General features: G+C 40.4%; 1 protein-coding gene across 1 annotated transcript in view; it reads right to left on the bottom strand.

Annotated features, from left to right (window-relative positions):
- The window catches only part of abca12 (ATP-binding cassette, sub-family A (ABC1), member 12), a 64,753-nt gene that overhangs the window by 31,800 nt on the left and 11,275 nt on the right, over positions 1 to 21,678 (bottom strand). The window contains exons 14-36 of the mRNA XM_056389405.1: positions 21,156 to 21,286; positions 20,538 to 20,702; positions 19,840 to 20,048; positions 19,347 to 19,480; positions 18,166 to 18,280; positions 14,786 to 17,413; positions 13,769 to 13,881; positions 13,488 to 13,555; positions 12,885 to 13,036; positions 12,597 to 12,727; positions 12,171 to 12,313; positions 10,618 to 10,785; positions 10,167 to 10,384; positions 8,271 to 9,218; positions 7,935 to 8,041; positions 6,641 to 6,747; positions 5,778 to 5,977; positions 5,144 to 5,220; positions 3,905 to 4,035; positions 2,556 to 2,726; positions 639 to 803; positions 304 to 499; positions 3 to 142 (exon numbers count right to left, since the gene is read on the bottom strand). Of these exons, the coding sequence (XP_056245380.1) occupies positions 3 to 142; positions 304 to 499; positions 639 to 803; positions 2,556 to 2,726; positions 3,905 to 4,035; positions 5,144 to 5,220; positions 5,778 to 5,977; positions 6,641 to 6,747; positions 7,935 to 8,041; positions 8,271 to 9,218; positions 10,167 to 10,384; positions 10,618 to 10,785; positions 12,171 to 12,313; positions 12,597 to 12,727; positions 12,885 to 13,036; positions 13,488 to 13,555; positions 13,769 to 13,881; positions 14,786 to 17,413; positions 18,166 to 18,280; positions 19,347 to 19,480; positions 19,840 to 20,048; positions 20,538 to 20,702; positions 21,156 to 21,286 (6,617 nt within the window). The remainder of the gene's footprint in view (positions 1 to 2; positions 143 to 303; positions 500 to 638; positions 804 to 2,555; positions 2,727 to 3,904; positions 4,036 to 5,143; positions 5,221 to 5,777; positions 5,978 to 6,640; positions 6,748 to 7,934; positions 8,042 to 8,270; positions 9,219 to 10,166; positions 10,385 to 10,617; positions 10,786 to 12,170; positions 12,314 to 12,596; positions 12,728 to 12,884; positions 13,037 to 13,487; positions 13,556 to 13,768; positions 13,882 to 14,785; positions 17,414 to 18,165; positions 18,281 to 19,346; positions 19,481 to 19,839; positions 20,049 to 20,537; positions 20,703 to 21,155; positions 21,287 to 21,678) is intronic.

The raw sequence follows: 21,678 nt of genomic DNA, 5'->3' as shown, positions 1-21,678 counted from the left end.
ACCTTCTCCATTATGGCCCTAGTGACGGGGGTGTCAGGGGTGTACAGGATGTGTCCCATCAGCATTGGTTTGAGGAAGGCCCAGGCGATGGCTCCTCCTGTGGTATTGACCATGTCCAGGTACATGTTCATACAGAAGGGAGCTATACAAGGAAACAAAAGTTTAAAGAATAAGCCTGTTGCAAATCCCACTAAAAGACCAAATTCAGGAAAACATATGTCAGTCTCTTAATGCTTAGTTTTGCTTAATGACTTTAAAATTCAGTGTCCAAAAACCCCAAATCTGTCCTCCTTCCCTACATACTGGCATTTCGCGGAATCTTGAATCTCTCAATCATCTCCTCCCTCCGCTGGTTATCTGAGAATGAGGGGTTTGACTCGGACGCGACGGGGAGTTTGGAGATTCCAAACAGAGCCAGGATACCATTACTGCACAACGCTCGAGAGAGGGTGACGAACGTGGCTTTAGTAGAGATGGTGCTCCTCTGTCCTCTGGTCATCTGGGGGGGAAAAACGGAGCTTGAGACTATTTCTGGAGCACCAAAATATTTGCATCCTTGTTTTTGGCAAAATAGAACATAGAAACGCACACGAGAACATTGTGGGTGTAGCAATGTACAAGTAGTAAAGGGTACACACTTGGCTAAATTCGTTGTCGGCCACCAGGTTGAGGTCTTCGATGGAGAGCAGGTAGCTCTGCAGTTGACTGATGGCAGGGGAAATCTTGTTCATCATGTCTGTTATAACTTCAGCCATCTGAAGCATAACTCCCACCACGCCCTGCATTTCTTCAGACAACACCATCTGAAAGTAGAAGATCAACATACAAACATATTTCTATTGCTGTTTTTTTTTTTGTAGATCCTTTTATAAAGCCTGATGAGTTGCATGTTGTGGAAGACAGCAGCAAAGTGCTCTGTCAAACTAAAACTCATTTGAATGAAAAGTGATTAAATAGAAAAAGCCTATCCTCAAAATGAAAAATGCTCTGCTAGGACCATATCCTATAAGTTTCACACCCTCACAAAGTCACACTTTCATACTTCTCTCTTCATCATATTGCAACATTGGTGACCTTTTCCTCTCTGTCCTTGTCATTACTTTATGGTTTCTCTCATCATACATTGAAATAATCTGACTGTCTCAGTGGAGGGAACACGATAAAGAAAAGCAAGTATTAACTGATATTTAATCAGTGCTATTGTTCACCATTCGTAACCAATCTTTATTTGTCAAATTGTCTGATTTGTCTGAAGTCTTATTTTTATCAATTCTTGCAGTGTGCAGCCACATGTACAGGCAACGTTGCTCCGATAAAATTCAACGAAGAAACTGAAGATGTATTGTCAACACAGTAGCACTGCCACCGATATCTGCAGTTTGGAATTTTGGAATTTTGTTTCTGGCCTCCTGATGGATGTGAGTCCAATATTCACTCTCCTTTTAACTCGTGAGGGAAATAATATGTACACCAGCTAGTTGCTAACTACGTCTATCTGCTGGTAGTGCACAGTGGACTTTTGAGAGCTGCAAACTCCCTGTTACGTCTGTAAACTGTGCTTATGAGAGTATTAAAATGAACTAAAACAGTAAAGTTGTGGGCCATCAAAATGAAACAATGATCTATAACAGGTTAGAAAGTTCCATAAAGCTGACAGAAACTCATTTTATGTGGGTTCATCACTACCAGAAATGCTTTCAGTTCGTCCCTTGATCCCTCCATGAGAGCAGTTTAAAATACAGCTGAGAATCAACCAATCAGTATTTGTTGCATTGAATTTATATTTAGTTTAACAGCCTTCCAGAGGTCCAGTAGGGAAAAGTGTAAAGTAAAGAATAAATGCATGAACCGGACGCAGCTATTTAAGAGTTTGAACTGCAGAACAACCGTCACTGCAAACAAGTGGATTTCTTCAAGTTAACTTGTCATCATTAAATAGGATTAGTGAGCAGTGCTCCCCTGTTGCGGAGTTATGTACACGTATAAGTGAAGGAATTTTGATTAGAATCAAAAATCAAGTCAAAACTACAAATTAGGACAGCATATTAAATTAAATCCAGAATGAAAATAATGAAAATTGATATTTTTACAGTTAAACAGAGAAAATGTTGCACTTGAAATAGAAAACAGATCTATTGAAGTAACCCCTTTAACTGGAACTGTTCTATACCTTGATAAATATGGACACCACTTGGGTTTTTTTGGGATGGACAGTGTTTGCTGTCTTAGATCAAATAGAAAAACATCAGTTGCAATATGAAATATATATTTTTTAAAATGTATGACAGAGAGAGCTTTGTCTAGTGAACAAACATTTTCTTGCACAAAAGCAATTCTCTCTGTCTCACATGTTCCTCAAACAAACAGACGGCGGCATCAAAAGTATATCGTGACTGCCCAACAGAAACAATTTCTTTGTCATTTCAGCCGCTACAGAACAATGTGCAATCATCAAATTCACACATTCTCTACAAAATGACAACTTAGTATTGCAATTAAGTACTAAAGAAAGTAAACTATGTTATTTTCGTACTGACAAAAAGACTCAGCCTTACTCTGTAGATGACTTTTTCCATGTTGACATGACGAGCCATCAGCAGGGAAAAGCTGTACCACTGCTCAACAGACAGGGAGCAGAAGGCCTTTAAGATGACCATGTCTGCCTCTTTCATGTTCACGGGTGCGGTGGAGTTGCACTGACGCAGGTTGACCAACCACGACAGGATCTGGCAACAGGAGCACAGGAAAAGGTATGTCATGCACAAAACTACACACAGCTATAAAAATGGGCCCTTGCTCTCATAGTGCATTCACATCAGTGATACCAGATTCCTATTTCCATGGTAGTCTTTATGTGGTAAACAGGCTTCCAAATCCCTGCAGTAGTGTGGCAATTTGCAACCTGGTGGGTGTAAGTTCTCCTCCATTTAGTAAAAATGGGTCAGTTTTACCTCTCTGTACGCAAGAATTGTGGGTAATCAAACATGCATATCGAGACAATTCTGAGTGGTAAAACAGTGAAAGGACAACCAGATACTAACTGTTCTTCAAACTGGCAATCATGGAAATGTGTTTGTTCCAATTCAAAGGACACACAGGTCAGCTACAACCCCATTTAGTGTTGTTATTTTACTCACCTGTGTAGTGTGCAGACAGTAATGTGGTGCCTCCAGCTGACAAACTCAATTAAAGTGATTTTCTCTGCACTTGCTTCATAATCTGCAGTGTACTAGCAAAGACTTCCAGATGACAGCCTTTTATTCTACTAAATCATGTCTGCTCTAGAGAAATGGTCCATGGAGAGTGGCCAGCCACTGAGTGATTTTGATTAGGCCTGTAATTCAGAATCCATTGTACTGTAAAGTCAACAGTTTAATTCTTTTTTTAGCCTGGTTGATACTGTATTAAATAGAACAAGCTTGCTTTACAAAGCGCACCTTCTGTGCCATTAGCTGAAGGTTACCGGGCTCTCCCCAATCAAAGTAGAATAAGTTACATTTACTGTAAGTTGCACCATGTAGCACCACCCTTAAGCAAGGTGCATAGGCTACATAAGCCTCATGACAAAAACAATACAATGATGCAAGTCTACATAATATGCTAATTTGAAAAAGGGGAGATCTGGCACAGTTTTTAGGCTGCAGAAGTATAGTGCTTCATCTGAAAGAGACCACAATGGGCCTGCTGAACCTGACAGCCTAGCAGATCTGGCAACCATCAGATGTGAAAACATGGACCTTGTTACACAGTGTTGGCTGAGTAATTTAGGAACATGATTGCTCTGCACGGTTGCACAATCTGAGCAATCTGTCTTCAGGTTCACTAAAGACGTGACTGAATGTTTGCTTTCACACTTGCAGTATGTACTGTATGTGGATGCATAATGAGGATGCACCGGGCTCACCTCTAAATTATTGTTTGGTAGAGTTGTTTCCATCAGCAGGTACAGAGCTATTGGATCAAAATCCATGTGTTGCTGAACATCCAGAATAAAGGCGGTTTCATTTCTCAGCATCTCACCGACCGTCACCGCTCCTGGGGAGTAAAGTGATGTAAGTGTATTTCTAGATTCATAATGTTTTATAATTCATAATTTAGTACGGTATAACAATTGCACTCCCAACCATAGAATGGCTACTACAGCTGCCTAGAATGTGTGCACATGTAGGTTTCCTTTTTCTATTTGACAACTGGTACTACCTGTTTTATTACAGAAACTGCTGTTTAGAAAGAGCTACATCTGGCTGCTGAGGGTATTCAGCACTCAATGACATGTTTTCTCAGCCAGCCGGTCACAATGAAGCAGACAATGTGACACTGACAATGTTTACCAGAGCAACAATCTTGGATAAAGTGACATTGGAGAAATAGGCGGCTGTAATAAGTTATTATTGTTAGATAATCAACAAACAAACAAAGTGGTAACACAAGTGAGTAACAGGTGAGATGAACTGAGCAGTCGGTTGTTATGGAAACAAGGTTTGTAATCTGCTTTCTTTCTAGTCATTGCACACCAGGCAGCACTCTTGTAATACAAAAGTGACCATATCCTTTTTAAAATACACACCAGACCATGTAAATGCTTGATTATTAAATGCAGCTTCACTACCCTGCACACTATTCACTCACACACTGCAAATCCTCGGTGTGGCAGCTAGACATCAGTGTTTAAAGCTTGCTGGCAGTGACTGGGGAGGGATTGTTTCAGTGTTGGTATAGATACATATATTTTATGTGCATTGGTGTTTTGTTTACATGTCAGCACTGATGCCAGCTGCTGTTATTATATATTATTATTACATGATCCTACTCTCATTTCTCTTAATGACAGAACGGCACTGTGCATTTGTTATCTCCTGCAAAACCTCAAAAAGATTTTGATAAAAAACAAAACGTGACCAAAGCCTTAAATAAGAATTTTCACAATAAAACTACATCGACACATGAAAAGTATGGTACATACAGTATATACATATCCATTTAGGAAACTAATTGATAAATATTCAGTTTTGATTCATCTGTACATAGACTTCCCTTTTCTATATTGATAATTAATTCATAATTCCCCTCCCCAATATCATGCTGTATTCCATCATGCTGATACTGAAATACTGAAACGTCATGATACAGAAAAATGTCTCACCTGGGGAGGTGATGTTAATGTTGAGAGGGCTCAGGATGCTGGTGTTAAAGCCCATACCTCGACTCAACACAGAGGTCCTGCAATCACACACACACCCACGAAAATTCAATTAAACCAACACATCGAAACTTCATCTACTGGCTCCAAACAACAGCAATCTGTAACTTTAATTGAGATCTATAAAGTGCCAGCCCAGACCACTCTCTGGTACTTTTAAGCAAATTATACCAAAGAGATAAGAGGGGTAAAGATCTAAACCAGTGGTTCTCAAACTGTCCCCCTTCAGAGAGTTCATGCCGCCCCACCCCACAATTATTAACAATTAACAATAATAGGGGAAGCAACTGACAAAAAAGATTGAATTATAGGGGAAAAAAAGGTCAAAACAATAGCATTAGCGAAATCTTGTTTATTTATTTTCCCTACATAAATTACATTCATTCAACTTAATTGCACTCCATATTTTTCCCCTGTTCGTCCACGCCCTACCTGCAGGGGCTCCATGGCCCAGCCCAGGGGCCGGGCCCCCGAGTTTGAGAATCACTCAAAGGTGAAAGCAGCTTTCTGTGAACAAACTGCTGTGAAAGCCTTTCAAATAAAACACATCTAAGACGGATGAAGACAATGCCAATACCAGTTTGCGTGGACATTGTAGGTGCTAGGATTTCCGATGAAGGTCTGGAAGACGGCATCGGTCAGAGCGGTTGTGTTCATCATCAGACTCTCAACCAGGATCTGCAGGCTGGGCAGGAAAGTGTGACACAGCTGACCAGGCTCGATGGAGAGGTACCGCATCAACAGATGCACAGACTCTGTATTCTCCAAGGCGCACACCTATAACAAATGTAAGTCACATAAGCACCATGTGATCCCACATTTGAAGCAAAGATTGGTTGGTTAGTCATAAATTGCAACCTACTGTGGCATAGAAATATTTTTACTTGATTGTTCATTTTAGGACATTACATTTGGGGTTAAAGACTGCAAAAAATAAAAAATAAATCTGTCTCACTGCTTCAAAGAACTCCACTCCAACTAAAGAATTTGATCATGATGGTTTCTCTGAAAAGTTTTTCTGTCGATGACTCTGACTTCCAGACTTTCGCTTTCGGGTCTGAGCAAAACATTGAATACTTTGATGATTTCTTATTTTTTTGGCACAAACACCAAATAATACCAAACCAGCCTCACTGTCAGCCTACAAAAAACAATTTTTTTCAAACTGTAACCAAAATCCAATCAGCGGATCATCCCTTTTTAAACCACAAGTCAACACGACCACCCTAATAACATTGGATACTTTTATCATATTTGTGGGTGGGTCTAAGCCAGGGTAACATTAGTGTTATGTTGTAGCTGTAAGCTCTGAAATATCAAAATGATTTAAATTGTATTAAATTAAAAATCTTCAGTGTTTTCATACATTCTGAAGTCAAATCTTTTTTCCCATTTTGATGAATGATAAATACGTAAAAGTGGCAGGGTTAATGCAGAGACCTGGGATCTCAGGTGGCCAAGTTGCTCTGTGAACTGCGGGTCTGTCACGCCAATTTGGACGAGCTCAGTGACTGTTTGCAAGGTCTGCTGCATGAGGATCAGGTTCTCTGTGAAGGAAGGGAGAGGGCAAAGGAGAAAGAAAAAAAATGAGGGTGAGAGAGGTTATTGGAGTTAGACAGAAAGATAGGACAAGAAAGGAAAAAGAGGGCAATAAGGTCTGTAAGGTGAAGGAATAACATGACATCCCACTGGGCTTCATTACGACTCACACCATTACAGGGCAGCGTCGTCAGGCAGCGAGCAGCAAATGATGTGCTTAAAGTGAAGCCCAGTGCGGGACTGTTGGGGCCAGAAGGGCCAGCAGTACTAGATGCTGTCGTGCATTAAAACACATCTGACAAGCCCCAAGAAAGGCAGCACCTCAGGTAGCAAGATGTGATGACAGAATATTTAATTAGGCCAAAATTAGACAATGGTGATGTTTAATTTCAGGGTGTTCAACACCTAGAGGTCTTTGCAATTACAACAGTTCATTCTGCGTGTGTGTGTGTGTATGAGCATGTTTGCGGAGAAGTGAAGCTACTGCTGCTTACAGAGTGATTCTATGCACTAAAGACATTATCACACAAGCACAGGCGCCAATCAAATGGAGGTCATAGATGTCCACTTGTGTGAGTGCGAGGGGAGACGTTTAGCGAGGGCGGACAGGATAAGTGATTGAATTCTACTTTGCTAATGAGATTTAAAAAGGTGCTGAGTGGCTTTCTGCTGGAGAAGGGCCATATGGCCTTGGGCTCTTTGGGAGCTCAAGCTAAGCTGGTGTGAAGTCTTATTCCTCATATCTTCGGAATGAATTATGCCACACTATAATCATGTATACAATAACAACAGCATTAACAAAACGTTTTATCGTCTTCCCATGGTCTCACAATAGCTGTGAAGGTCAGAGAAAAAGGTGGCACTGTTCCAAGCTGTGTGACTGTTTAATGGCGCAGGCTGGCATACAGTGCTTATAGATACATACTGTCACAGCTGGTATGTAAACACAAGCTGCAGCATCAGTGTGAACTCTACAGCACAGTGACAATTAGGCCATGCATGAGTGGGAGGGAATTCACTGCGGAGTCAGTAGGTAAAGTTAATTCGGAGAAACTGAAAGGATAACGCATCATTCATTTGGGGATTCTCCATTTAACTAATGAGTGCACATTTCTCATTATAAAGCTGTCCTTGGCCGAAGAAGCGACCAAATGTCCTGAGTCAGAGAGACAGTAGATCTGAACTGTAATGTTACCTTGAGACTCATTGGCCAGAACTCTGCTGATATTTCTAAGCACAGAGGAGAATGGAAAGCCATCAGGAAGCATATCAGCAGCATTCACCAGGAGATCCATTGATGACCTGGGGAAGATTGAACAAGGACTGTTTATCATACAAGGACCAATGGGGACAACATAATGGTGAAAAATCAGGCAAAAGAGCCTGATAACAAGCAGTTATTTCTGGATCCTAGGGCAAATTTAGATCTTCAGCTAGATACTGAGTTCACACAAAACAAATCGGGAAAAAATGTTTTCTTTTTTTCCCTGATTCCTAAAGCTGTATTTGGCCCAGTGCAAATAATACTTACATCTGGAATGCGCTGGGTAGAGTGAGAAAGGAGAGCACCCCAAGGGCAGCATTAATGGTCTCTTCACGAGAGGCATTCAGGCCCCACGGCATCTCACTCGTAGCTCCCTTCAACACAACACTCAGGTCAGGATTGGCAAAGAACATGTGGACTGTCTCCATGATTTCTCCTTCGGTAGGAAGGCCAGAGATGGCTTTGAACATGGCAGGGTAGTCGATGTAGAACAGGTCTATGAAGTCATCCATCGGGTCCCTTGTTGGCATCAACGGGGCCTCGCGTCTGTGTCGGACCCTGATCGCATGGCTACCGCCCATCATTTCTGGCTGAAACATGACCTGCTGTTGGTGCATGGGCAGCAGAAGACCACTGGTGCTCACCAACTGCCTGAGCATTGCAATTATGTTTCCAGCTAGGTCTTCAAACAGCTGCGTGTTTGCTGGCATGTCCATACTCATCTGGCTCAGGACAGACAAGAAGGACTTCAGGATGTCATACATTTTGGGAAGAACCTGGGTCAGCAGATCTAGTCCAGACGCTTGAGTGGAGGCCAACCATGCAGACATATTGGCCACCTTCTGGACAATCAAGCTTGTGCCGTTGGATGTCAGGAATTGCTCCAAGGCTTGGTAAACCATAGGCTCATCACCAAATATTTTCAGTTCAGTCATCAGTTTGACAGCCTGTCTCATCAAGCCAGTAAGAGATGCCTCATCGAGTCCAGAAAAATTTCCATAATTTATGGAGAAGATGTCTTCTGAGGTGATGTTCGCAGAGGTGAGAAAGATCATTGCTACCTGTTTGAGGAGGTCTTGGCATGAGCTGCTGTTTGAAATAAGATGACTGTTGCTCATCATGTGGTACAGTGCTTTCTCCATAGCTCCAATGTAAGGCTGGAGGAACGGGGCCACCTTACGCAGCTCATCTGTGAGCATTTTGATGGAAGACAAGCTGTAGAGGGGAGAAATTCACTGAATGTCAGGTCAAGTTCATTCTTCAGATGTAGCCTCATATAAAAATAGAAAAATTTGAGATTTCCATACACGATGGACTTAGGACTAATTCTCACCAACTTCTTTCATGCAAACCATTTTTTACATTTCCTCAATACAATGATTCCATAGAGCTCCAATTTCTCATATTTGGCCAGAAGTAATGTTTCTTCATCATCATGCTTTATACTTATTAACACAGTTTTCTCATTTCATCCTCAAAATAGACTGTGGAGTCTTTCCACTGTGATCAATGATCTATAACTCATGTAGTCAGACCTGATTGATTCCCTACAATATGCAGAATGTGATCCTTATCACCATGCCCGGCTCATTATTGCAGCTGGCGCATAAAGGGAAATCAATTTTAAGAGGATGTCTCAGTTAGCTGAATCATGGTAAAGCCACTATCTGCGCAGGCCTCACTGTTTTCAGCCAGACCCGCATTAAATTAATCAAGTTGAATGCAAATGTGATCACTCCAATTCGTTATGTAATCATGTATAAATCAAATTGGCTTGACTGGTGCATTGTGGATAATGTTGTAGCAACAAATGTTTCAGCAAATCATATACAGATGAGTCTGTATCTATGGGTCTGTATAGAAATACAACTGGCTCTGAATTCAATGGAAATGTAGGGAACATTTCCACAATCAAATAAAATACTATTAAATATGATCAGACTATCATGTTCAGTGGGTTTTGTTTAGTGGCTGCACTGCATTTTATGACTGCACCACACTGTCCTCATATTTTACGGCTGCACTGTAGCCTGTTCTGTCTGATCTACAGAGGCATCTGTTGCTGAAAGAAACAGGAAGTGCAGTATGATGGGTTTCTCATTATGCGATTTTGGAGCATCATGTCAGTAATGACATAATCTGATTTTAGCTGTAAATAGTCACCTGTTTTGTAACTGCATCTCCTGGAGATGCTCCAACCAGTAAGACTGTGCCTCTAGGCTCAGAGGCTGGCCTGCCAGCATAGAGAACTGGCTGCAGAGAGTCATGATGAGCTGCTCCGTCACACGTGTTGCGTTAACATTGCCTTGGTAGAGTAACTGTATGTTCTTGACAATCACGGCAGCTGTTGCACTCACATTCATTGGTCTTACACCCATGTGCTGTACAGACAACACAAAGCAAGAAATGGACTGTTAACAATTGGCAGCTATCTCTGTGTGTCAACACTGCCACCAAGTGGTGAAACTGTTAAATGTACTTGAATAAATATTGTATTTTTGGCACACATTTTAATATTTTAGTCCAGTCTGACAAACAAATTCAAAATGTAATATCCTCCTATGAAATTAGTTCCTTTGCAATTTCCTATTCAATTTAGCACGCCTCCACTCACACTCATGTTCAGGTTGGAGTAGACAGTCTGGGATGCAGCATAGGCCTCTAAAACAGGCTGCAGACTGATGTTACACCACATAGCCATGGTGGCAGGGCTTAACCCTGCTGCCTCCCCTACTGGCTCCCATGCTTTGAGAGCTTCACTGCACTCCAATGTGGCATTAGCCTGGAGGGAAAAATGTCAACGAAAAGACAAACATGTCATTGTGTTTCACATGCATTGTTCAGAGAAAACCAGTTCAGATGCAAGACAGACATGGACACAGAACAAAGTGTCCGGGAAACAAAAGCCAGTGGCAGGAGGAAAATATCATGATCTCTTTGTTCTTGCAATTTTACGGAAAGCAGAGAAAAGGGCAGAGATCTCACACAGGTATCATCATTTCACACAGACTGACACACCAGGTATACACCCACACATACTCCATATGCACACACAATGTATGTGTACATAAACTGGGTTAGCTATAGAGTCTCCCTCAAAAGTATACACAAGACAACACTTTAATAGTAAGTATACTTTCCGAATGGCATGGATTAGAGCCCATCTGATACTGGCTTTCGTAGGCTGATAATGATATCGACGCATCAGAAAAATATGTTCTAAGGCCCGATAATATCGTTAAACAATGAACACGAGAGCAACTGGGAATGTAATAGCACATTTTGTACAGCATAGAAGACTGAAGTAAACTAAATGAGCAATAATGATAAATTTAATGGAATAGTATAGACATTTCAGCAAACGTGCCCATTTGTAGAGTAAATAAACTACAGCCAGCAGCTGGTCAGCTTTGGCAACACGTTGTGATTTTACAGGGAGGAATGTGTTGTTTTTACCCTTCACTTTTTGTAACAAATTAAATAAAGTTGTTAGAAGATGTAATGTGTTAATTTGAATTAATATTTTTGACACTGTGTCAGAGGGCATGATTTAACTTTATATTAATTTGTAAATCAATCTTTTGTGTGACATTTTATTGCACGAACATGAATCTGTGGGTGGACAAAACATCAGAAGCACCTCCTTTCTATTGTGTTTGTTTGTTTGTTTTGCATGCCAACATACAAACTAATAATGATCTGTGATGCGTCAATATTGTACATCAGATGGCATTCTATTAGTATCACTAAATCTTACCACTGACAGAGGTACATAGCAATGACCCTAACAAGCCAAGTCATTCCCACATGTGATTCATGTCCTGGTATGAGAATGTCATATGTCAAAAGTTGTTTGAAGGGTAAATAACCATGCACATGCCTATGCAGGCAGGTGGAACAGATAGAGTTTACACCTACATGGAGCAACACTGCATGTGCTCTTGAAACAGCTACTATCAGTAAATTAGCTGTGACGCCAAGATGAAAGATACGTTTTGTTAATTGTTGTAATGCATGAAGAGTTCTGTAACAATGTAGGCGCTCTCTCTCGAACACATACACACGCAAACATGTCCAGAAACAGCTCGGGCGACTGACTGTGACAACAATTTAACACAGTGACGGTATGTGCAAGTACAATCCCTGAGAAAATAGTGGCAGTCTAACCTGCTGAGCCGCCTGCAAGGTGCGTTCAATGGCAAGCTGCATTCTTTCCGTGACCTCAGACAAGTTGAAATGACTGGTGTTCACAGACATTGCAATTTCTCTCATCAGGGTCACCACTGGCATCTGAAGGCTTAGTATCATCTCTGAGAGGAAGAAAAGACAGACAGTTTGACCAACATGAATGGCTTTACTGAAAGAATTACTTACATAAGTTTGGAACAGCAACTATTTATTTGTGAAAAAAAAAAACGAACCAACTCTACTGGTGCTATTTGTGTCTCTTACTTGACATGTACTGCACATACAATATGAGTCTTGTTCCACCTTACTCTTCTACTATGAATGATAATTTTTGATCACTGAACAGTCATTGTCCTGGCAACACTAATTTAAGTCAATAGCCTTGCTGTTTCATAGTGTTCTTACCATTCTGTGCTTGTATGTTGTTCACTGTACTTTCTATGCTTTTTTCAATCAGTGGGATAACAGCTGAGATGTTGTACCATAGCTCTGTTCCCTCAAGGGGTGACAGAAGGGCTTCTAGCATCTTCTCAAGTCTATGAAAAAACACAGGGCATTTGGTTTAAAGCAATCTCAGAGGAAACTTAAGAGCAGGCTTTATTATGAAATAAATAAATTCAGAATTTATATTAGGTAATTATTAATTAATTGCTTGTTTGTTTTGATTCCGCTGCGAGTGGCAATTAAACTTACTTGTCCCACATGTTTTGATCTGCCTCGCCAGCAATCACCTGCTGCAGGAATGTGGAAAGGTGAGCAAAGGCCTCCACAGATGAAGAAATTGTGTTATGGAGGTCTGGGCTTCCCATGAGAAGTGGCAAAAGTTTGTTCACCAGTTTGACCATCTGACATAAAAAAAGAGCAAAAAATAACTAAAGTTACATTTTTCACACATTCATTTTCATGTGATTGAATGCAAAACCTACAGAAAACTACAAGGATTGTGTTGTACATGCCCTATGCCCAAATATGATAAGAATGCTGGGTAAAGGGCACACAACTTTGATAAATGATAAGAGCATGTTTTTTTGTTTTGTTTGTCTATCTGTGATGACTACTGATACAATACTTCACTACCCTATCACTATAATATACGGTGTGGTTCGTGACCGGGCCATTCCAGTAGCCACAGAGATGTCATTGAGATGTTTTATCAGCATTTTATCTTTCATGTAATGTAATGTTTGACTTCCAGACTGTACGCATGTTTAATTTTCCACATATGAATTCACACTAAAGGTATTTAAAGAGTTAAAACAAACTAAAACAAAAATATACACACATTTCAAGACTTACCTGGTGAATAATCATGGTAACATTTTCCACTGATGCATTCTCAAAACTTGCCCAAAGACTCATGTTGCCTGAAATCACAAGAGATATTTTTTCACAAAGTGGACTTCAACTTTAGTGTCAAGCATTTAAACATAATCCACCACATGAAACTTAGTAGAGTATTGTGCTACTTGGGGCTCCTAGGCAGCCTGGCATCAAAGCATGAATAATGAAGTGCACTCCATCAGAGTTCATCAGGATTCAACATGTCCACCTACAGTGACACTGAGAAGCTGACTTGCCTTGGCCAGACTCCAAGATGAAGTGAGTGATGTTAATGAACACAGAAACGTAGGCCTGTGCTGTGCTGTTTGGTGGCAGGAGGCTCTGGACTGTCTTCATCTCATTCAAAATCCTTAAGAAACAAAGCACATCAATATCTCACGTCTGAGCACGTCTTATCAAAAGATCATGTCTCATCAGATTTAATCAAAGGATTGCAGACGGTGCAACAGCATGCATTCCATGTTTCTCTTTGGTTTTAATTATTCATCTGTAGGGGTTGTTCATTATGGTCACTGGCATGCAGAGGCCTCATGGTTTTTTATCATAGTTATCAACTGGGACCGTTTGCCTAAGATTCAAAATGAATACAATTAATTTCCATCAGCTGGCTAGTAGAACAGTACAAACAAAGGCACCTTGAATACCAAGGACCACAAGTTGATGGCTTGAAAAAATACTATTGTTAATTTCTAAATTGTCCCAATTAACCAAGATTATTATCCAGTACATATGCATTTTACATGTGTATATATACATGTATATATATATATATGCAATTAAACCTGTATTACTGTAATAAACTTTTGTTTGTTTGTTTTTTGGTTTATTTATCCACTTGCCCTCAAGAGGCAGAAACAAGCTTTACATGTTAAGTTCCTTATTAATTATAACATTACATTCCTCTGTTATGATGGCATTACAAAAAGCTAACACAATGAGACTGAATCACTGTAAGAATATAGATTTGGCTCACCAATAGAAACCTTTAGTAGCCTACTCCCTGTTGTAGATTTTTATTCTGGAGCACCTTTTCAATTAGTTTATCATTTTAAGCCCTGTTTAATACGATTAAAATAGACATACTGCGTAATAGAAAGTATCTGGTGTATAGCGAATTGAAAGTGACCATATTTTAAATGATTTTGTATAGTGAATTAGATGAATAGAATATTGTTTGGCTATCACAGCTTATTTGTGTTTTTCAACTGCAAGATCCAATGAAAAAGTTTTAGTAAAATAACAGCATCACTCACATCTGATTCCAGTTGTCTGGTCCACCACCCGTGGAGATGCTCTCAAAATATGTAGTTGCTACTTTGAGTCCAGAGAGAAGGTATACACGGAACATTTCTGGTATTATCTGTTGGACGACGCTCTCAGCTCTATTGAGGATGAGGAGGGAGATGTTACGTGATGAGGCGAAACTCATGTCAGGTTGGACAATCAGCTTCAACGAACCCTGCACAATTTCCAGGATGTTCTGCTGTACAGAGGGTGGCACTGGGTCGGTGGCTGTGGTCAGGATCTGCATAGTACTTTGGAATGCTTCCGTGATGGCAGCAAAGAAGTGATCACTCTGTATGCCACCAGGTTGCTCTGCCACCATTAGGGCTTTGTTCAGGGACTGGGTGATATTTCTAATGACAGAGAAGTAGGCCAGTTGATCATCACTGAGAAAATTAGCCACAGTCTGCAGCAGGTCTTGGATGTCTGTCACAGGGGTGGAGATATTTATGGAGGAGTTTCCCCATTGGAGCATACTAGTAAGGACCAAGGGGACATTGGGTTGTTTCATCCACTTCTGTATGAGGTCGAGGTACAGCTTAATTTGGGCTTCAATGGCATTCAGGGTGGTTGTGTTGAAGATTGGCGGTGAACCTGGATAGTTATTCTGAATCACTAGGTTGACCTTTATGAGGTCATATAAGCTCTGGAGAATCTCAACAACAGCCTGGCCAATTTTACTCACCCCTGCACCATCTATTGGGAACTGGAGGCTGTTCATCAAGACCTCAACCTGATTAGTGACAAACACTGTGAAATTTGCATATGCCAGCTGTACTGTCACTTGAATTTGGGCTTGGTTGAAAAATGGCTGGAGCAGCGATGAGACCGAGCTGCTGCTGGTGATATTTTCCAGCCTCTTCAAATACCATTCCACAATCTCCAGATATAGCTTCTGGTAATATATGGGCTTCATCATCAAGGTGGTGTTTAAATTGTTCAATGGTTCAGTGTTGGACATCAGTTCTATCAGACCCTCCACCACCATGATTTCATTCATGATCTCTGGAGTGTTCAGCTGGTTAAGTTGCAGACTCATCTTGATATTGGCCAGGGTGCTGTTCAAGGTGTGAACAAGAATCATATATGGATTGGAACTTAAGTTAGCCTGAGTGACATCTCTGAAAGTTGTGTTGACGATTAACGGGATGAGAGAGAGAATGGATGTCTCATTGCGGAGATTAGGCAGGTGTGTCAGGAAACCACTGACCCCGTTGATCAATCCCATAACACACTGTGCCGTCACCATTGGGTCATGCTGTGGCTCAAAACACTGGCGAGCATTGATAATCTCCATTATATTAACCATCAGGTCGTTTATGTTGGCAGCTCCTGCTAGTGCAGCAAAGTTATTCAGCTCCTCAAGGGTTAGGTTTGACTGTCCCAGAGCATTCTGGACATCAGACACAGAAATATTGGGTGTAGTCATGAGCAATCTGATGAAATGAAGAGTGTTTTTGAATGTTTCCACGACGGCAGCATCATTTGGGGCCAGAAGGAGTGAGAAGACCATGGATGTAAGTTCCTCATATTCGCGTCCCTCCAGAACCAAGTTGGTTGCAGCTAGTTTGATGGTGACAGTACCATTAGCCGAGAGCATCATGCTGAGTATCTGATCGAGAAACGTGAAGATTTCTGAGATTCCAGCCAAACAGTCCTGGCCTGCTGCACATTCGGTCAACTTATCTTCCAGAGTCTTGACATCCTGGAGAAAGCGAACAGCCTCTTGTCGGACCCCCAGTGGTAGGAATGCTACAAATTTCTGGATAACTATGTCCCGGGCAGCATCTGGTCCAGCCTGAGTCAGGTTCTGGAGACCTTCTGGGAGGAGGAGGCTGAGAAAGTCCTTGGTAAGCAGCTGGAGGTCAGTGACTTGTTCTGCACTCAGCTGCCCACTTGGTAACGGGAACTGTTCGATTTTTCGTAGTCTGTACAGAGATATCACCAATTCTTGAAGCTGGCGCACGTACCCAAGAGTGATGTCAGATGGGTCACCATTTGGGGGATCCGTTACTGCCTTCAGTAGCTCAATGGCACGAAGGATGGCCTCTACAAAGCCTGTTGAAGTTTGGTTGGTGAAAGGCTGGATAGCTTCTCTAAAAAGGGCCACTTCGTCAGGGTCGAAGTAGTCAGAATAGGTAAGAAGACTTTGCCCCATGATGTGGGGGAGAGCAATGGTGAGATTACCTTCGAGGGAAAGGAACTGCGTTATCAGCCGCTCAAGCTCAGGCAATGTTGGGTCTGTCTCATTAAAGGTAAAAATGTGCTGGTTGAGCCTGCCAAGCTTTGATGCAATATCAAGCACTGTGGAGACATTAGGCGGGCTGCCATTGAGGAACAGAGGAAGCAATGGTGCCAGACCTGTGGACTGTAACAGGTTAGTAAGGTGAGGAAGTATGATGTCAGTGTTAGAGATGCTGCTGTCAGGAAGGGAGGAGATATTCTTGAGGAAGATATCCAGGTTATGCATCAGGTTGATCAGGTAGTCAGAGAGTGCATCTCCACCTTTGATTTCGTTTTTCAAAAATGATGCTGCCTGATGTTTATAAATGTCACCATACACATGCTGCAACAGATTCAAAGTTCCTTTGAGAGAACTAAAGAGAAAAGAGAAGAGTGGAAAAGAATATGTTAGAATCTTATAAACTGACAATGAGTCGTGTATAAAACAGGAAAAACAATAATAAATGGTGCTGTAACCCTTCTACCGGTGCTATGCTGAATCCTGTATTTGTGCAAAGTAGCTCCATGTTTGATCATATTATAAAATACTAACAATAACAATCAGTTCATTTCAATTATTTAATCTAAGGAGTAGTTTGACATTTTGGCAAATGTGCATGTTCACTTTCTTGCTGAGAGTTAGATGAGAAGCTCACTAATTAACATGTTGTATCTTCTTTGTTTAATCTGTACAAACAAGATGTAGGAAAAATACATTTTGCGGTTTTACAGGGGTTATGTGCTTGAACTATCTCTTGGTTGACCTCAGTGACTCCTTGGAGTCTTTTCAGCACTGTGAGGTTGCCAGGCAACCAAGAAATAGCTACTGGTAGGCTTTTTTTTTTTTTTTTAACCCGTGGACAAAGCCGTGCAGGCTGTTTCCCCCATTTTCCAATCTTTATGTTAAGATAAGCTAATCACCTGCTGGTTGTAGCTTCACATGTAACAGCCAGATAAGAAAGTGGTATCAATCTTCTCATCTAACTCTCGACAAGAACATCCTGTTAAACAGTTGAAAGTCAATAAGAGAAAAGAAAATTTAACTCCAAAGCATAATCAACGCATGCTTTGTCTCCATGTTCAGTAAGACACTGACTGTTAAAACTACACAAGCTTTGTCACTTACTTCACCAGGAAGTCTTGGCTTGGTGACATCAGAGCCTGGGTTATTGCTTGAACAAACTGTGTCCAGTTCAAACCAGTATCGCAATGAATGGCTAAGGTGGAGATGTTCAGAGAACCTAAAGGGGGATGTAAACACATTACACACAGACTTGAATTGGTTGCATTTATTTTTAAAGTGTCAAATAAATCATTACTTGGTTTGGGTAAACTTGTTTTGGCACTTAATGAATGAATGTTGCATCATTTTGGGGGTATCATTTATGTTGGTGTCATCAACATGTTCACCCTGCACACTTTTCATGGAGCTTCGCTGATGCAGCCCAGTGACATTCTCTATTAATCAGTAAAACTTGCTTTAACCAATGAATTCTTGCTAGTCATGGTTTACTAAAAACATATTCATTGCTATGATACACACTTTTAATAGATTTTTTAGTTGCTATACACAAAGCTAAAAAGCTTGGTAACCAGGGTAAGACAGGAGGGTCGTTTCTGTATAGGATAACCTAGATACAGCATTAATATCCCTTATTGCATTGTGAAGACAGGCTTTTAGTAGGTAATGTCTTATATTTTCTGCTTCATTTTTACTCCATAATTACCCAATATTTTACATTATACTGATTTTACTTGACTGTTATTTCTTGGAAAATTCTTACCACATAATTACTATGTAATTACTACATAATTAACTGTCTGTAAATTAAAGGATAAAGCTTGCTTTTACCAATTTCTTTTTTCTGGTCATGGTTTACTGAAAATATATTTATTCTTAGGATACATATTTTTAATTAATCCTTTTAGTTGCTGTACTCACAGAGAAAGACTGACAATTTCCCATACAAAGGGTGATGACTATGCTAAAAAGCACTTGTAGAGTATTAGAGAACAAAGAAAAACACTACAGCATGCTAATTAGTCTAGTGAACACAACTTCACACTTCATGTAAATTTGTATTAGTCTTGTTATACTGTATCTTGCTTCTAAATTTAAAGACATTTTCATAATGATACATTTGGTATATAAGTAATATAATTATGAATATGATATGTAATTAAAAGCATTTTTTGGCATCATTTCATTACATTTTTTTAGGCAATCATTAGATTGCCTTGGTTTATGCATTTTCAGAAGAGAGAGAAGAGAAGAGAAGAGAAGAGAAGAGAAGAAATGGGACTCACAGTTTGCCAGCTGAGTTGTGACACCAGGCCTGTAGTTCAAAATCCAGTAAGCCATGTGGAAGTAGTTCTTTACCTCGGGCCACAGCTGACTATTCTCAATCTTTTCTCCCAAATTCACCATGAACAAGTAAACACTACAAGTAAAGCAAAGCAAAGCAAAGCAAAGGCACAACACTGTTGAGTCAGTGAAATGATAACCAGCAGCATGAAATGAGACATTGTGCACATTGTCTAAAACACATCATGGTGGAAAATTGAATCTCCTATTCACCTATCTTTTCCTTGCACTATAAATTCAGTGAAATGGGTGATTTGCATAGTCTTGTCGAACTTAAATCAAATTTCATCACTGGAAATAAAATCTCAGTGGGCCTGAGCCTTCTTTTAAGTTCAAGACATTTAATTTTAAGACTTTAAGACAGGACAAAGTACCACGGTAAATGGAAAGAATGCAACCATGCAGGTACAGTATATAATCAAGTGTATTCAAGACCTTTGTTGAAGAGTGTCAGTGACATTATTGGTGCTGATGTCTGGCATCCAGTTCATCCAGTATGCTCCACCCAGCTCTGTGCCAAGTCTGTTCAAAAGCTCTGCAAACTGCCCACTGGAATTGCTCAACTTGTGCCACTCCGAGAGAATCATGGGGAGTGTTACATTGAAGTCTGTTTTGCCTGTGATGGTGCTGTACAGCTCTTGTGCCTGTGAAAACATAATAAGAAACAGCATTAAAGACACGCCGGGACCTGACTTACGTTTGTTAAATCACTTCACTTTAAATCGTTTGTATTTACAAGTAAGTGCATTAAAAGTAACAATCAAAGTGAACACAAACAACTTTGGGTATTATTCATTAAGAATTGAACACACAAGAGTCAACTACCCTGCGTCATCGGGACTGTATGAGGGTGGTATTATCATATTTGAATGACAGTGACTAAACAACCCACCGACTCTCATCAGATTCAGATTCAAATGTTACCAAATCCTGACTGGTTCATGCAGTACAGAGGTATACAAAGAAAAGATTACAAAAACGTCTGGAGCCTAGCACAAAGTTGGAGAAGGATTCATAACATCATTCAACTGTTTTTCACACAATAGGGGAATTTCAGGCATTTTTGAACAAAATTGCAGCTGAACGAATCATTTTAAAATGAAACTCTCCAGATGGAGTTGAATAACTTTTACCTTCTGAATCAATGGCAGCCAGTCCATCAGTAGAGCTTGCTGTAGAGCAGTGCTGTTTTGGCAGATCGCTGATCTCCACACGTCTATCTCTACGCTCTCAGTGTTTAAGAGCCACTCGAAGGGACCCAGGAATTCCTCACATGTATAAGACTCAGATGCCAGACTCTAGTTAAAGAAAAAAAAGGCAAAAAGTACCATCTGTGTTTGCTACCTTTAGTGTTTTTCATACTATTACCAAAAATCTGTGTCATCTCCTGAAGCCATTTTAATAAATTATAATTAATGAATTTAAAATGAAGTTATGTGATTCTGAACAATGCTTTGTTACTCAATATGTCCTTGTAAAAATAACAAAAAATACAGCCAAGGTCTTGTTTTGAAGTTGTAGCCGATTTTCCTTGTTTACAAGTTACGCACCAATTTGTGAGAACTATGAATGCAGCATTACTGGCAGCTACTATGGTTTCAAGGCCACTGTGCATTAGCAGTCAGACAACCAGACAGATTTTAAATAGCTTGCCTCAAATTGAATTGCCTGAAACTCCAAAAGTAAGATCAAGGTTGTGAAAATAACAGAATTGTCCCTGTAAGAGATTCATATGCTAAGGTTCAACATACCTTCATAACCATTTGCGTCACGCTGTCCAGGACACGACCAATCCAAACGCTCGCCTCAGACTGGTTTGTCAGCAATGTTAGATAAGTCGATTTGAGTTGATTGGCATCTTTCAGGACGTTGGCCATCATTTCTGCAAACCAATGAGAGTGTTATCAACACGTGTACAGCACAGACAAAGCCAGGTCAGTTGACTAGCGTCGTATTCAGTGACAAAATGAAATTTTGGTGAAGGCTATAAAAAAAAAATGTACATTTTCAACACAATGGATAAGTCAACCACCCATGACTTACATTCCTGTTGTACAATACATCCCAGTGACTCATCAAGTCCTACTTTAGTTTACATTTTCTATGTTTTACTCAGTCCCCTGAGAAGGGGTGTGATCTGGTTTCATTCACCTCTAGGTTGCACAATACAGTGTGCACTCCAGTTCACAATAGTGACTGTGGCAGTATGTGACAAAAAAAGTAAGCCATGCTGCATACATTAGAATTTCCTGTGAGTGTATTAACTTTTGGATT

Source organism: Seriola aureovittata, chromosome 11 (assembly GCF_021018895.1).
Source record: "Seriola aureovittata isolate HTS-2021-v1 ecotype China chromosome 11, ASM2101889v1, whole genome shotgun sequence".
NCBI classification, from domain to species: Eukaryota; Metazoa; Chordata; class Actinopteri; order Carangiformes; family Carangidae; genus Seriola; species Seriola aureovittata.
The sequence above is the reverse complement of the archived record's forward strand: the minus strand, read 5'-3'. Positions and strand labels throughout refer to the sequence as shown.